This window comes from Mesocricetus auratus, unplaced genomic scaffold (assembly GCF_017639785.1).
Source record: "Mesocricetus auratus isolate SY011 unplaced genomic scaffold, BCM_Maur_2.0 Super-Scaffold_100003, whole genome shotgun sequence".
Lineage (NCBI taxonomy): Eukaryota > Metazoa > Chordata > Mammalia > Rodentia > Cricetidae > Mesocricetus > Mesocricetus auratus.
The window spans coordinates 77,356,318-77,370,722 of NW_024429188.1; the positions used below are offsets into that span (position 1 = coordinate 77,356,318).

The 14,405-nt window shown below is 41.8% G+C and overlaps 1 protein-coding gene across 3 annotated transcripts in view; it reads left to right on the forward strand.

The window, feature by feature from the left end:
• Positions 1-251: 251 nt before the first annotated feature.
• Positions 252-14,405, forward strand: part of Mid2 (midline 2) — a 96,834-nt gene continuing 82,680 nt past the window's right edge. The window contains exon 1 of one of the 3 annotated variants that reach the window (XM_040744475.1): positions 252-349. Coding sequence is in view for 2 of the 3 variants with exons in the window: in XM_040744472.1 (XP_040600406.1) it covers positions 981-984 (4 nt within the window). In the remaining variant the exon portion in view is untranslated. Of the gene's footprint in view, positions 350-465; positions 985-14,405 lie in introns of those variants that run through there. The other 2 variants (XM_040744472.1, XM_040744473.1) reach the window with 2 other exon arrangements.

Sequence of the window (14,405 nt, forward strand, 5' to 3'; positions counted from 1 at the left end):
TTAACTTTGCTTAGAACAGCTTCAGCAGTAGGACCTGTGCGGAGGATCCAGGCAGACTCTTCTCATTGGCGGGTGCAAAGGCCTTTTCCTTGCTAATCTGGGGGTTTGTGGAGGTAGTGGGTGGTGGGTGGGAGAAGAGTTTGGCCATAGTCTTCCCTCTGCACTTCACACGCTCTACCCGCTCGCAGACGCACGCACACCACACACACACACACACACACACACACACACACACACACACACACACACACACACACACACACACACACACGCCTGCTCAGGCCCCCTTTTCCCTGTGTCTTCCATCAAGATGACAGGGCGCTGGAGAAAAGGCTGCTGGAATCAGCTGGTAGGTACAGTAGTAATCTGAACCCCACCCACCCGTTGCCTTTGCTTGCTCAGGTTTCTCCGGTCACTCCTGCCGGGGGAGAAAACATGTAAGCGCGCCTCCAGAGGAGGGGCTCGGGGAGCTGGGAGTGGCGGGGGCGGAGGAAGGTGAGCCTAGGAAGGTGGCCCAGCGCCCCTTCTGCTCGGGCCCCTCCCAGTGCTCCCTTGGGGGTGTCAGCTTCGGCTCCACTTGCCCCCACTCCACCCTCCTTTCGAAGGGATTGCCTTTTTTTTTTCCTCTGCGGCGGCGGAAATGACAGTGTGGTGCTGCGGTGGTGTCATGGTGCTGCCTCTGGACTGAGAGGCGAAAACTCTCAAGTTTCGCCCGGGAGACCCAGACGCGGGAACGTCGCGGTCTCCGTGTTGTCCCCTGTGGGGCGCGCGGGCTGGCGGATCCCGGCTGCTGCGCGGCGGTGGCGGCGGCGGCCGCAGCGGCGAAGGCAGGCGGCGGCCTAGAGTGGTGGTGGTGGCGGCGGCGGCAGCGACAGCGGCCCGGGAGCTCGCACGGGAGCCCTAACCAGCTTGCTGCGGAGGTCGGCGAGCGGCCGACGCTCCCAGGCGCGTGTAGGACATGGCTGGCACCCGGGAACAATATGGGTAAAAATGCGTCCCCTCGTCGCGGCCCTGGGGGGGGGGTCGAGTGTCGCCGCCCGCGCAGGGCTCGGCCCCGGCTCTGGCTGCTCTTCAGGTGCCACTGGAGCCGGCGCTGGCCGAGGACACCCGGGCTCGGCGGGAAGGGGAGTGGGGGAGACGGGGTCCGCGAGGTTCCAGGCGGCAGTAGCGGGGCCCGCGGTGTCTGTCACACTGTGGTGACCCGGGTTCCTGCCACTGCCCTCGTGGGAAGGAGTTTGCACTCCTGGATCCCAGGCGGGGAACGGCCCGAGGCCTCCCGCTTGGCCAGGCCGAGCCGGGAGAAAGCAGTGGAGCGGCTCTCCTGGCGCCTAGCGCAAGTCTGGGAAAGGGCGCAGCCGCCTTCCCACGCTCCCGCAATCCACGGCGTCCTCGGTCCGGGCGGCGCCCCGAGGTCGGCGGTTTGCTCAGCGGTGCTGGCGCAGCAGCCTGCGATGCTGCGGACACCCAGCCGGCCGGAGCCCAGGAGAAACTTAATCCCCCCCCCCCCTTTCGCTGGGGAAGCAAGGGATCTTCAAGTCTCTGTCTGGGTGGTTCCTTAATTCTGGCCTAGCTGTGAAAGCAGCGCCGTGGGGGAGAGGGAAAACTTGAGGGTGTTCACAGGACACGCTGCTACTGAAGCAGGAACATGGGAGGCTTTTCCCATTTTGGGCTCATAAGAATTAAGGAAATAACGGCAGAGCAGATTTACTGTAACATTACTGGTGATGAGCTGGCTTAGGTTATTTCGCACTTGACATGCAGCAGATTATTTATTTATTTATTTATTTATTTATTTATTTATTTATTTATTTTGGAGGCATTTCTATTTCGAGCAGGAAATTAGGACCCTGAGATGATCGGACCCCTCACTTTTCGCTCTCTCTTCCGCACTCCTTATGCACTGTCACTATTATGCCTCTTATCCCTGCCTCACAACATTAGCCCACCCACATCTCTCCCCAGTCCCTGCACTCTCTCTACCAACTTGTGCACATCCAGCAACGCACCTTCTTGCTTTTCACTTTGCTTTTTTTTTTTTGAAGATTTTGGAGGGTGGGGCTGGTGAATGGTACTTGTGTGTCTCAGAGGGGGAGTATTTATGAAGGAAAACACTGGAAACTGTAATAATAGACAACTGTTGTGTGGGGATTAATTAATCTGATTTTCAAATTGGACCATAAGGGCTGACTTTAATTCCATTCTACTTCCTCTCCGAAATCGAATCAGTTCTCTGACAGTATTCCAACAGGAGATGGGGTTGCCAACTACAGAGTTAATATTCCTCACTTCTGCTTCTGGAACCTTTGCTATACCCTGGCTTACCAGCTCACCACACACACCTTTTTACCTCCCCACTCATCACTGCCCTGAGGGAGAGTCAGTTTTTGCTATTTTTAATATATTCCTGCTCAGTCAATTAACTTAATACAGACTCATAATGTGAATTAAATTTCTCTTGATTGTTCCTTACAAAACTTGATTCATGTGGTTGAAATACAAGTCTTGGAGCCAAGAAGATCAGAGAATCCATTCCAAATGTGATGTTGCATTGCCTTTGTGGCCTTTGGACATTTGAATGACCTTTCTTTCACAGTTGCTGCACTTGCATAAAAGGCAAAATATTGTACACTGGGTATTGTGAGTATTGGCTTGGTCCTTTGAAGATAAAAGGATTCTATAAACCTCAGCATTATATTTTTCAATGAAAGCACTTCATTTATCCTTTATTGGGTTACTGGGTTTACTGGGTATAAATGGAAATACTAATTTACAGAAACCTTAATTTGCCATTATTAGTCCCCCGGGATTTAAATCATTATTGTAATTTAGATCTTAAGTCAATTTGTTTCAACGAATGTATGTGCAACTGAATGGAAACATACACAATTAGGCACAGAAAGTAATAGTGATGATTTTAAGTCCGAGTCATAAATCGTATTGATTGCACTCTAACCGAACAATCTGAGTCAGACTCATTTGAATATACAACCTCACCCATTTTTAGCTAACATGGGGGCAGTTAGCTAATACCCAATAAAAAGTGGCATAGTTTTAGGTCTGGCTATCCAAGCATGATTAGCACCTTGCAGCAGTGAGTCAATATTTTTTAAAGAACTTTTAATATGCAGAGGTCTCTGCCGATTGTGTTGAGACTCCAGACTTGTCTCAATATTTTGGGCTCATATTTGTCCTTTGCTGAATGCTGCTTCCATCTCCAAGGCTAGGATGGGGCAGGGGAGTGTGGTGTGTAGACTAGAAAGAGAGATTATGCGCCATATAAGACTCTCTATTTACTTTCATGACTATTTAGGATTCCTACCTAGCATGTTGTACCTTGCAAGACCACTTCTGAGAGGTACTGCTGCAAACAGGAGTGACATGGTTGCTTCACAAACAGATCATCTGAACAGAGCAAATTGACTTAGATAAAATTGGTTAATCCTTCCTCTAAGAACAGGGCAACTTGCTCCAACTTGCAGATCTTAAAATAGTGCCGGTGGAGTCTCATAATTGTGTCCAGCTAGTGTTCTGAGTAGTGAACCTTGCCATTCCCTCCTCCCATAAAATCTGCTGACACCACAGCAGTTAAGAAGGAAGCTACAGATTGTTTTGGGTTTTTTTTTAATCACTCAGCAGAACTCATTGGCTTGATGAAGAGGAAAGAATACTGTCTTTGGTGATTAGGTCCCTTAGTGTTAAAATTTCTCTTTCTCAACAGAAAGGTAGAGCCCTGAAAGGTGACGACAGGAATGAGGCACAAAATTATGTCTCAGATGACTGTTTTTAGAGATAACTGCTTGTCTTTGTGTGTCGGCCATTCAATCTTTATAGATCTTGCTCAGTTTCTAGATGTTAGCCATGGGACTCGGCTGCTAGAAGAGGGTGCTCCAACTCCATTTGGTGTTGAGTTTTTGTTATGTTTTCTGTGCAAAAGAAAGCTTTGTGTCTGTGGCATGCCTCCTTAACCTGAATGTCCTGACCTGAATCGTCAAGATATGAGGTATAACATGTTCTGATGGATGTAACGTAGTTCAAGACAGTCACTTACATTTTTACCTTTATTTGTGTGCATGTGTGTGTATATGAACATGCATGTGTTTCTTCCTTCTACCATGTGGGTTCTCCTGATCACATTCAGGTCATTAGTCTTGGTGGCCAGCAATCTTACTGGCTGAGCCATCTCACTAGCCCTAAATATAGTCACTTTTTGAAATTTTTGGTACAAAGTCTATATTGTGCTTACGTCTCTATTTCTGGTTCCTCAACAAATACTGTGTTCATCACTGGGTAGTACACAGAGGAAAAGTGCTTCTGTGTGTTGAGTCATAGCATCAAGTGAGAAGTTCAGATGAGTGGTGGCAAGAGAAGAAAACCCTCCCTAGTTATCTGCCATGTGCAGACTGCTAGTCCCCTTGACCCTCTCTCCTAGCCTTCAAGGCTCAATATATGTGTCTCTATCCATTTTCATGTACTAAAATTCTACTGAAAGTTTTCTGTGACTGAAGAGGTTTGCTTTCTGTGGCCTTTTCTATCTGCTGCTTTTTTCATCTTTTTATTTTTCATGGCCATAATCACATAACATTTTTATTAGTCAAACTTCCAGATCCTGTATTTTTCCCTAGAAAGCCTATAAAGTGGTGAGGCTACTAGATGGCATAAGATGCTTCAGGTAAACAAGGCAGAGGGATTTTGAAAAAAAAGTGACATATCCCACCATCACTTGCTCTATGTGAGTTCTGCCTGAATAGAATCTGCACTATGATGTTGGTTCAGCATAAATGGGTTAGAAAAGTGTGGGCTCTTGTCTTTCCTCAGCACTCTGATGGCCTGACCCTGGGCTTTGTCTCAGCTTCTTCCTGCAGGTCAGAGTCCTCTGGTTGATGATGAACAGTAGCCTGTGGCCCTGGATCATCCTCTTAGAGAGACCAGATGATCCGATAACAAACTCATTATATAATGAACACTCTTCCAGAAACATAAAATCCCAATATTTGTTATTTGCTCTAATAAGAACATAGAGTATGTAGGCATGGAAGACATCATTAATTCAGGAGAGTAAAATGTATGCATGTGTATACATGTACTGTCCAGAGATAAAAAATGGTTTGTAGTCCAGAATAGTCTATCACTTTGTCTATAGCCTTTTGTTCAGTGTTGCTAGGATCCATGTGGTTCCCTGGAGAGTAGAAGCTTGATTTAAAATAGGCCACTGTTTTCTGTTCCTTGTTACTGACCAGAACTTGGGGTCCTCACAGCCTTAACATTCAATAGAATGTCCTACATACATACAAGTTTTATTATGTAGAAGTAGAAATGACTGGCCATCCTGGTAGATCATTAAATACTTAAAAAAAATCACTGAATATTTAAAAATACGTCATTGAAAAAGACAGGATTGGATATTCAGTCTTAAAATGCATGAAAATCTGTACTAGTAGCATAGGTAAATAAGTTTGTTCTTTGTTCCCAACTTTATAATTTTTGCCAGTGTAATCTGCATTAAGATAATGGTGTTATGAATCATAATTCTTGTCAAACATTATGAAGTTACCTCAGAAAATTCATTTTTGGTTACTTCGATTAATCATTTTTTAAATAATATTTTCTATTATTTGAACATTTCATATTCATACAATATATTTCAATCATATTTTGATTAATCTTTTGTATTTGTGGCAGATTTAGGACTTTTGCTATTTTGATATTCATTTTAATGATGACTGTATTATATGGAATACCCAAAGTATTAGGTTTAGGAGCTAATTATTGGAAGGAAATAGCAATAAATTCATGTACTATAAAATGTTAAGTAGGCTTTAATGCCTATTAGGCAGGAACTGGATCCGGTTCTCTGTACCAGTCAGTAATTAACCTCCAGTTCTGAGCTCTCAATGTGTGAAGGAAGCCTAAAAGAAAGCCCAAGGGATAATTCTTCCCTCAGGAGGACCCCTATCCTAAATGGGAAGACATATGAGGATCACAAACACTCCAGTTAGACTCATGATTTTCCTGGCATTTTGTGGAGAAGTGTAATTTGTCCTCTATCATTTCAATTTTGTGTTTGGGATGAATTTCCAAATGTTATTTATTGGATTGTACAAAAGTGTTCTGGGTGTATCATGTGAATGTGTGATGCAAATAAATGTAATTTAAAAGCAGGTTGACTTATTTTATCCTTACTGGATCATCACAAGAACCTATGCTATGCATATGGCAGGTGCTTTTAATTAAAGAGATAATGAAACTATGGTCTAAAGAATTTAAATGTTTTACCTAGCACCATTAAGTTAGCTCTGTTCAGATATAAGACTTTAAGAAGGCTATAAAAATGAAATAATGTTTTTAAAACTATAAAACTACTGTATAAATATGATTATTATTATAATTAATTATGGTCATTGACAACCTGCCTAGCCTTCATTTTTGTCTCGTCATATAGAATATAGAGAATTCTATGCATTGGTTATTTTTTTTTGCTGTTGCACTTCCTCTCAGAATGGGAAGGGGACCATAAGGCCCTCATTGATTATTTTTATGTTAGAATTTTTTGGCAGTTGCTTTGTAACCCAGGCTGGCCTTGAAATCATTATATAGATCAGACTATCCTTGAACTAACTTGTGATCCTCCTGCTTCAGCTTCCCAAGTGCTGGAATTACAGCCACGTACCAACATTCACAGGGCTCCAAATGATCTTTTTTGAACTAGAATGAGTCATTCGCTAATCATAAAGTTCTTGTATTTGGTTGTTTTCTTTTTCAGTTCCAGAAGATGTTCTCATTGGTTGATGTTCACAAAGGATTCCCCTCCCCTTTAGTTGTTTACTGAAACATTCATTATACCTTGAGGTACAGCGATAAATATATCTACTACATTTCACATTAGCGTAGCCAAGGGACAGTCATACACCTTGTCTGTCTTTAGTTCCCTTGGTGATAATGTTTATCACTTCTTAGCCTGTCTAGTTATGCTTGTCAATAAGAGTCATGCTTGTAGGAGCTAGTTTAAAGTATCCAAGATATCTTTTTTGCATGATGATAAATAGAATGAACTCTATAATAATAGGATATATGATCTAGAAAGCATCTTAAAGGATCAACTGGTGATTCTAGTTCAACTTGAACAGCATTGCACTTGAAGAAACAGACTAAGCCTGGACTTAATTTGTTCATCCTCCAAGGAAGTGGGATAGTTTCTAGTGTGTTCAGGAAAATCTCATGGATAGTTAATGCTAATATCCTGAAAGGTTAAAACTAATATCCTGAAGGATAGTTTTTGCATTACTACCTTTAAAAAAAATAAAACTCTAGCTCCTTTCTCATCTATAGTCCAGAGATGAGACATTTCACATTTATGGCTTTTCTAGGAAGAAGGGTAGACTGTAGCTCCCCAGGGAGAGAGGGAGAGTCTGGAGCCGTACTCATAAGAGCTGGAAGATGACAACTACATAGGCTGTTAGCTTTTAAGATAAGTAGGTATTTAGTTATGTTCAAACAGCATTGGAAATAATAGAATTCTGTCAAGTGCAGATCCCAGATGCTTGATCTTAACTCTCGATCAGAGCTAGCTAATGCTAGATTTGGAGGGCAATACTTAAATCAATTTTTCATCTTGTAAGTGTAAAATGTGTTATGTTTTGAAACTTTAATCACTTTCATTGAGGCATTTTTCTCTTCCTTTTAGGTAGGAGTGATAGTGCATGAAAGTAATTTCAGCACTTGGAAGGCCGGGGCAAGAGGATTGTTTGAGCCTAGCCTAGGTTACTCATTGAGACCCTGTCTCAAAAGAAAGAGGAAGAGGGGAGAGGGAGGGAGAGAGAGGGTCAAATGTTTTGTGTTTCTGTACAGGCACAGAACATTGTCATCCCTCACCAATAAGTTTAAGTTTGTTGCTACCCCATCCTTCCCCTCTCCTCTTCCTACTTCTTTTTTTTTTTTTTTTGGTTTTATGAGGCAGGGTTTCTCTGTATTGTTTTGGAGGCTGTCGGTCCAGCCCGGCCTCGAACTCACAGAGATCCGCCTGCCTCTGCCTCCCGAGTGCTGGGATTAAAGGTGTGCGCCACAACCACCCGGCTTCTTCCTACTTCTTAACAAAGCTCAATGTGAAGAAGATAGACAGTAAAGATAAATTATGCAGGAACAATTTTCTAGCAGAAGGAACAAAAACATGCACATTTGTTTATGTACCAGTACCTAAATCATCTGAAAGGGAACTCTGGGTTGTAGGCACGTGGATATTTATTTATTTATTTTAAAATTTAAATTAGAAACAAGCTTGTTTTATGTGTCAATCCCAGTTTCCTCTCCCTCCACTCCTCCCCTGCTCCCCTACCCCTTATCCCCTTCCTGCTCCCCAGGAATCTTCAAAGTCTGTCATATCATTTGGGTCAGGGCCTAGGCCCTTCCCATGTGTCTAGTCTAAGAGAGTATCACTCTATGTGGAATGGGTTCCCAAAGTACATTTGTTGTTTTTTTTCGAGACAGGGTTTCTCTGTGACTTTGGAGCCTGTCCTGGAACTAGCTTGGCGGATATTTATTTCTTAATATGTCAATGTATTCTCCCATTTCATATATTTTATTAATGCATTTTATGACCAAAGATTGTGTTTCTGGGGAAGGCTTTATGGTTACCTGTCATTGGCTCATGCTCTATAAGATTCACATTCTTTTGTTGTCTTTAGCACCTTCTAATTCCAATCAGATCAGTGAGTCAAAAACTTTCTGAAGTTGCTGCAGTTTCTCATTGTTTTGTTTTTGTTGTAAACCTTCCTCTGCTAAAAGTAGTTTGTGATGTAGGTAGGAATTAAGTGTTTTTTTAGCAGCCATTTAAATATTTTTTCAGTGAGTAAGAAGTCAGGGCTTAAGAATTTTCTGACATTTGTTGACGCATTGTAGATGATTCAGGGCATTGCAAGAGCTAGACAGAGACTCACCCTAACCCTAACCCTAACCCTAACCCTGACCTAAAAAAACAACTTAAAGAAGTGATCGATGGTGGCACACACCTTTAGTCCCAGCACTTGGGAGGCAGACACAGGCAGACCTCTGTGAGTTCAAGACCAGTCTGGTCTACAAGAACTAGTTTCAGGACAGGCTCCAAAGCTACAGAGAAACCTTGCCTGGAAACTGCCCCTGCCCCCTCCCCCAAAAAAGTGATCGATTCAAGCTGGGAGTGTTGATGCAGGCCTGTAGTTCAAGCACTAAGCAGATGAAGAAGGAGAATCAGAGCTCAAGGTCACCCTTAGCTACATAGTGAGCTCAAGGCTTACTGTGATAGACGGCATGAGACCCTATCTGAAAAAGAATATAGAAGTCGTCCGGTAGAGTTCATAGGTACTACATAACCATACGATTTGCAGTATATTAATACTACATAGTAGTTAGCTATGATCTGACTTGGAGTTTGATCCGACTTTGAATATCTTTTAAAAAACTGAGATGGTTCACATACCATAATAGTCACCATTTTAAAGTATATAGCCAAATGGTTCTGAATATAACAAAAAAAGACTTGTGCAACCATCACCACTGTTTAACTCTAGAACATTGTGAAAAATCCCAGAAAGAAAGTCCATACATATTTGTAGTTACACCCACTGCCTCCCTCTTCTAGGCCTTGCTATGCTTTCTTTTTTAAGATTTATTTATTTATTATGCATACAGCGTTCTGGCATGCATGCCATAAGAGGGTATGAGATCTCATAGATGGTTGTGAGCCACCATGTGGTTTCTGGGAACTCAAGACCTCTGGAAGACTAGCCAGTGCTCTTAACCTCTGAGCCATCTCTCAAGGCCCGTTATGCTTTCTATTCTTATGAGTCTTCCCATTCTAGGCATTTCATATAAAGGGACTCACACAATACATTACATTCCTGTACTGTCTTCTTTCATTTGGAACTATATTTTAACGAATTATCTATATTAAGCATCTTTCAATGCGTCATTTGTTTTTGTAGCTAAACAAACTTCTGTCTTATGGATGAACCATGTTTTGATCTTTCATATATTAGATGACTGGCTTTGGTTGTTTCATTCTTGGCTACTATGAATATTGCTGCTGTGAACATTGGTGTGCATGAGTTTTTGAATGAACACATTTTTTTTACTTTATTCAGTACATATCTAGGAGTAGAATTGCTTTACATTTGATTCTAGAGGAAATGCCAAACTATTTCCCAAGGCAGCTGCACCATTTTACATTCGTGCCAACAAGATATATATGAGGGATTTAATTCCTTCATATCCTGGCATACAGTTGCTACTTTCCATTTTTGTTTGTTTGCTTTGTATTATTATAGCTATTCTAGTGTGTTTGTTTGGTTTGCATTTCCCTAATGACTAATGATGTTGGGTGTCTTTTCATGTGTTTACTGGCTATTTGTTTATCATCTTTGGAAGATCCTCTGCCTTTTCATTCTGTGGATGGTGTTGTTTATAGCTCTAAAAGTTTAAATTTGGATGAAAGAGCATTTATCTGTATTGGCTGCTTGTACTTTTGCTGTGATCGAACGAATCACTTTGTCTAATAAGTCATCTCAGATTTACAGGAATCTTTTCTTCTAAGACTTTAACTCTTTTGATTCTTATACTTAGATGATTGATCCATTTTCATTTATTCATCTTGCAGACAGAGATTTTTTTGTGTAGTTCAGGATCTCCTTATAGAGTCCAGAGTGGCCTTGAACTCACTATGATCCTTTCCCCCCACCTCTCAAGTGCTGGGATTACAGGCACATGCCACCATGTCTGGTTTCAATTACTTTGTATGTTGTAAGGTAGGTTTCTATCTTCATTTCTTGTGCACGTGAGATGAAGTTCTCCCAGAACTATTTGTTGAGATTATTCTTTCTTTGCTGAATTATCTTGGAAACTTTGTCAAAAATAAGCTGGCTATAAATATTCAGGTTCATTTCTAGAGGGTTTTTCTCTAAATTTGAACACTTGCATGCTATTGCAAGCAAGTATGACCTTGGGCAAAGTACTTTTTTGTAATGATAGTTCTTATTTTTTTAAGAAAACTGAAAAAGGTAATTTCTATTATAATGATGCTTAGATAGTGATGGAGGTAGGGAAAATGGAGGAGAGTTGTAGACATGCTGAAACAGGAGTAATGGGAATCGGGAGCTTTAATGAGAAATGAATACACAGATGTTTGAGGAACTTGCAAAAATTATTCAGTCCCTCAATTTGTCTAATGGCTTTACTGTGTCTTAATGAAATGAAACAGAATATAGTGCCAGGCATGGTAGAGCACATCTACCACCCCATGACTTGGGACGCAGAAGCAGGAAGATCAGGTATTAGAGAGCAGCCTAAGTCTAAGGTCAGGAATCTTAAGTACCCGTCTTAACTGATTGCACTTCTGTAAAGATAATATAAGTTATAGCTTGTCTAAGTAGTTTTCTGTACTCTGTCTATCCTTTCTCTTGTGTTCTTTTGTTTGTTTCTTCTTGATGTTAGACTTTACTGTTAAGGACCCCTGGGAGTCTTTTGAAAGCTATGAACAATCCTCCTCAGGTAATAAATGCATATGACGTTCACACACTCTGCAGACATTTCTAGGAGGTCCAGAAAGCCCTAGTTAAAAATTTGACCTTATATAAGGCAATTATGCCCCCAGAATGTGTTTCTCCAAGCTTAATTTCTTTTTTTCCTCAATATATGTTTTTATTTAAATTAGAAACATGCATGCTTCGGCTGGGCGGTGGTGGACACGCCTTTAGTTTCAGCACTTGGGAGGCAGAGGCAGGCGGATCTCTGTGAGTTCGAGACCAGCCTGGTCTAAAAGAGCTAGTTCCAGGACAGTCTCCAAAGCCACAAAGAAACCCTGTCTCGAAAAACCAAAAAAAAAAAAAAAAAAAAAGAAACATGCATGCTTCACATGCCAACCCCAGCTCCCTCTCCCACCCCTCATCCCTTGTCCCTCCACCAGTCCTTCCCCCAGGCCCCCCCAATCTCCACATCATTCCCCAGGTAGGGTGAGGCCCTCCTTGGGGGGATCTCCAGAGTCTGTCATTTCATCCAGGGCAGCACCTAGGGTCTTCCCCATGTGTCCAGGCTGAGATAGCATCCCTCCATGTGGAATGGGCTCCCAAAGTTCATTTGTATGTCATGGTAAACATTGATCTACTACCCAAGGTCCCAGAGATTTCTGACACTACATTCATGGCCTCTCACCCATCAGTCTGGGGTTCAAGAGCTCCCCCTTGTCCGGTCAGTTGTCTTTGTGGGTTTCACCAGCTTGGTCTTGACCCCTTTGCTCATCACTCCTCCATCTCTGTCACTGGGTTCCAGGAGTTTAGTTGAGTGTTTAGCTGTGGGTATCTGCCTCTGCTTCCATCAGTCACTGGATGAAGGTTCTAGGATGGCATATAAGGTAGTCATCAACATTATCAAAAAGGAGGGGCTATTAATGTAGTCTCTCCACTATTACTTAGTTTTCCAGTTGGTGTTATCCTTGTAGATCTCTGGAGATCTCACTAGTGTCAGCTGTCTCTTCAAACCTATAATGACTCCATCTATTATAGTATCTCTCATCCTGCTCTCCTCTATCTTACCTCGACACAACCTTCTTGCTCCCCCATGCCTTCTTCTCCCCCTCTCTTTTTCCTGGTTCCCTGTTCCCTCTCCCCTCCCCCGATGCTACAAATCTGTCCAAGCTTAATTTCATAGTGAGGTTCAACAGTCATAATGATTTGGGAACACTTTTTTTTGGGTTCATATGAAATTGAAGAGGTTATTTCTCTATACAGAATAGTTTCTATAGCGCCCTCTTAAGGCAGAGGAATTGTGGCAGGCTAACTGATTTTATATAGGTGTCAACATGTAGAAGTGACTTTCAGCTTTGCTTCTGACCAACCTAGGTAGTTTTCAACAGATATTGTGGAATGCCTGAAGCCCTCGAAGGGGCTGTAATGAAAGTGTAGTGTCAGATGGAGATAGTCCTAGAGGACGGAGTCACAGAAGCAGACAGGTTCAGAGGGACACAGAGAAACAAAAATAGAAGCGGAAGCAGGCCACTTAGAAACCCTCTTGTAAATAGTCAAGATAACTTCAGTGAAGGAGGTGAGATAAGAGGAAAGGTGTGGGGGAAAAGGCACAGGCCTTGACGTGAGACTTGTTTGTGCTCTTGGTTTGTGTTTCTGGTTTTCCTAAGTGTGTGATGGGCCTAGGAATAATTGCATATTCATAGTCCTAAAAGAATTTAATGAATAATGTACACGAAGTGCTTAACATAGCACTCAGAACACAGTTAAATAAATAATCAAGAAACATTGTGTACCTTTTTATTTTTGGTTTGAGTAATACTTTATTGGCCATTATTGAATAACTATTTTGTATCAGTCACCATGCTCTGAATAAGCATACAGGAGAGGAGGAAATTGGTTGGAAATGCGTATATGTTAATGAAAATGTTCTAGAGGCCCCCAGTATTTGAATTAATAAACTCTTCCTAGGCTTAGGTAATAATATTCATCATTTAGGGAAATTTGAAAGAGGAAACAATTGTGCTTTTTGCAAGGATGGTCAGATAGTATAAGCTCATTTGTGGCCATGTTCAATTTGAGCATCTGAGGGGCATCAGTTGAAATTATCTAAGGAAATAGTCTTATCTTGTGTGGAAGTTGTAATCTTTCTTCTCTAAAGGCATTCAGTTACAAGATTTCTATACAGACATATGTGTGAATATATGTATAAGCACCTGAAAATTGTGAAATATCACATGTCTCATTTTTAAAAATGTAGGTAAACAAACCTTTGAACCTACTAAAATAACTGGGAGTGTCTGCCTTATAAAGAAAACTGTGTTGGGCGTTGGTGGCTCATGCCTTTAATCCCAGCACTTGGGAGGCAGAGGCGGGTGGATCTCTGTGAGTGTGAGGCCAGCCTGGTCTACCAAGCGAGTTCCAGGACAGGCTCCAAAACAATTCAGAGAAACCCTGTCTCGAAAAAAAGAAAAGAAAAGAAAAGAAAAGAAAACTGTTCCCATTTACTGAAGTATATTCCATTAAATAGCTGGCTAGTTCAGTGCATCAAACAGGTTTAATTTAGAAACAACTTTTGCATATACTTTTATTGTACTTAAGTGCTAGATATAATTGTACTCAGTATTTGTGATTCCTATCAGAGGACTATGCACATATAAGTAATCAATGACGATATTTGAACAAGCATCAGTGCAAGAATCAAAATTTCAGGTGCTGATGAAGATCTCTAATGCTAGTGAGATGAACAAGACTACTCAAAATCAAAAGATGTCCTTCTCTCTCCTAGTAATAGAAGCAACAGTTTCAGTCATTGAGACATGTCTTCTATGTCTTTAGTGAGGGATAACTTAGAATGTTAAGTTAGCAATACCTGTACATCCAACTCTGAAATGCCTGTGGCGAAATGCATAAACTGACAAA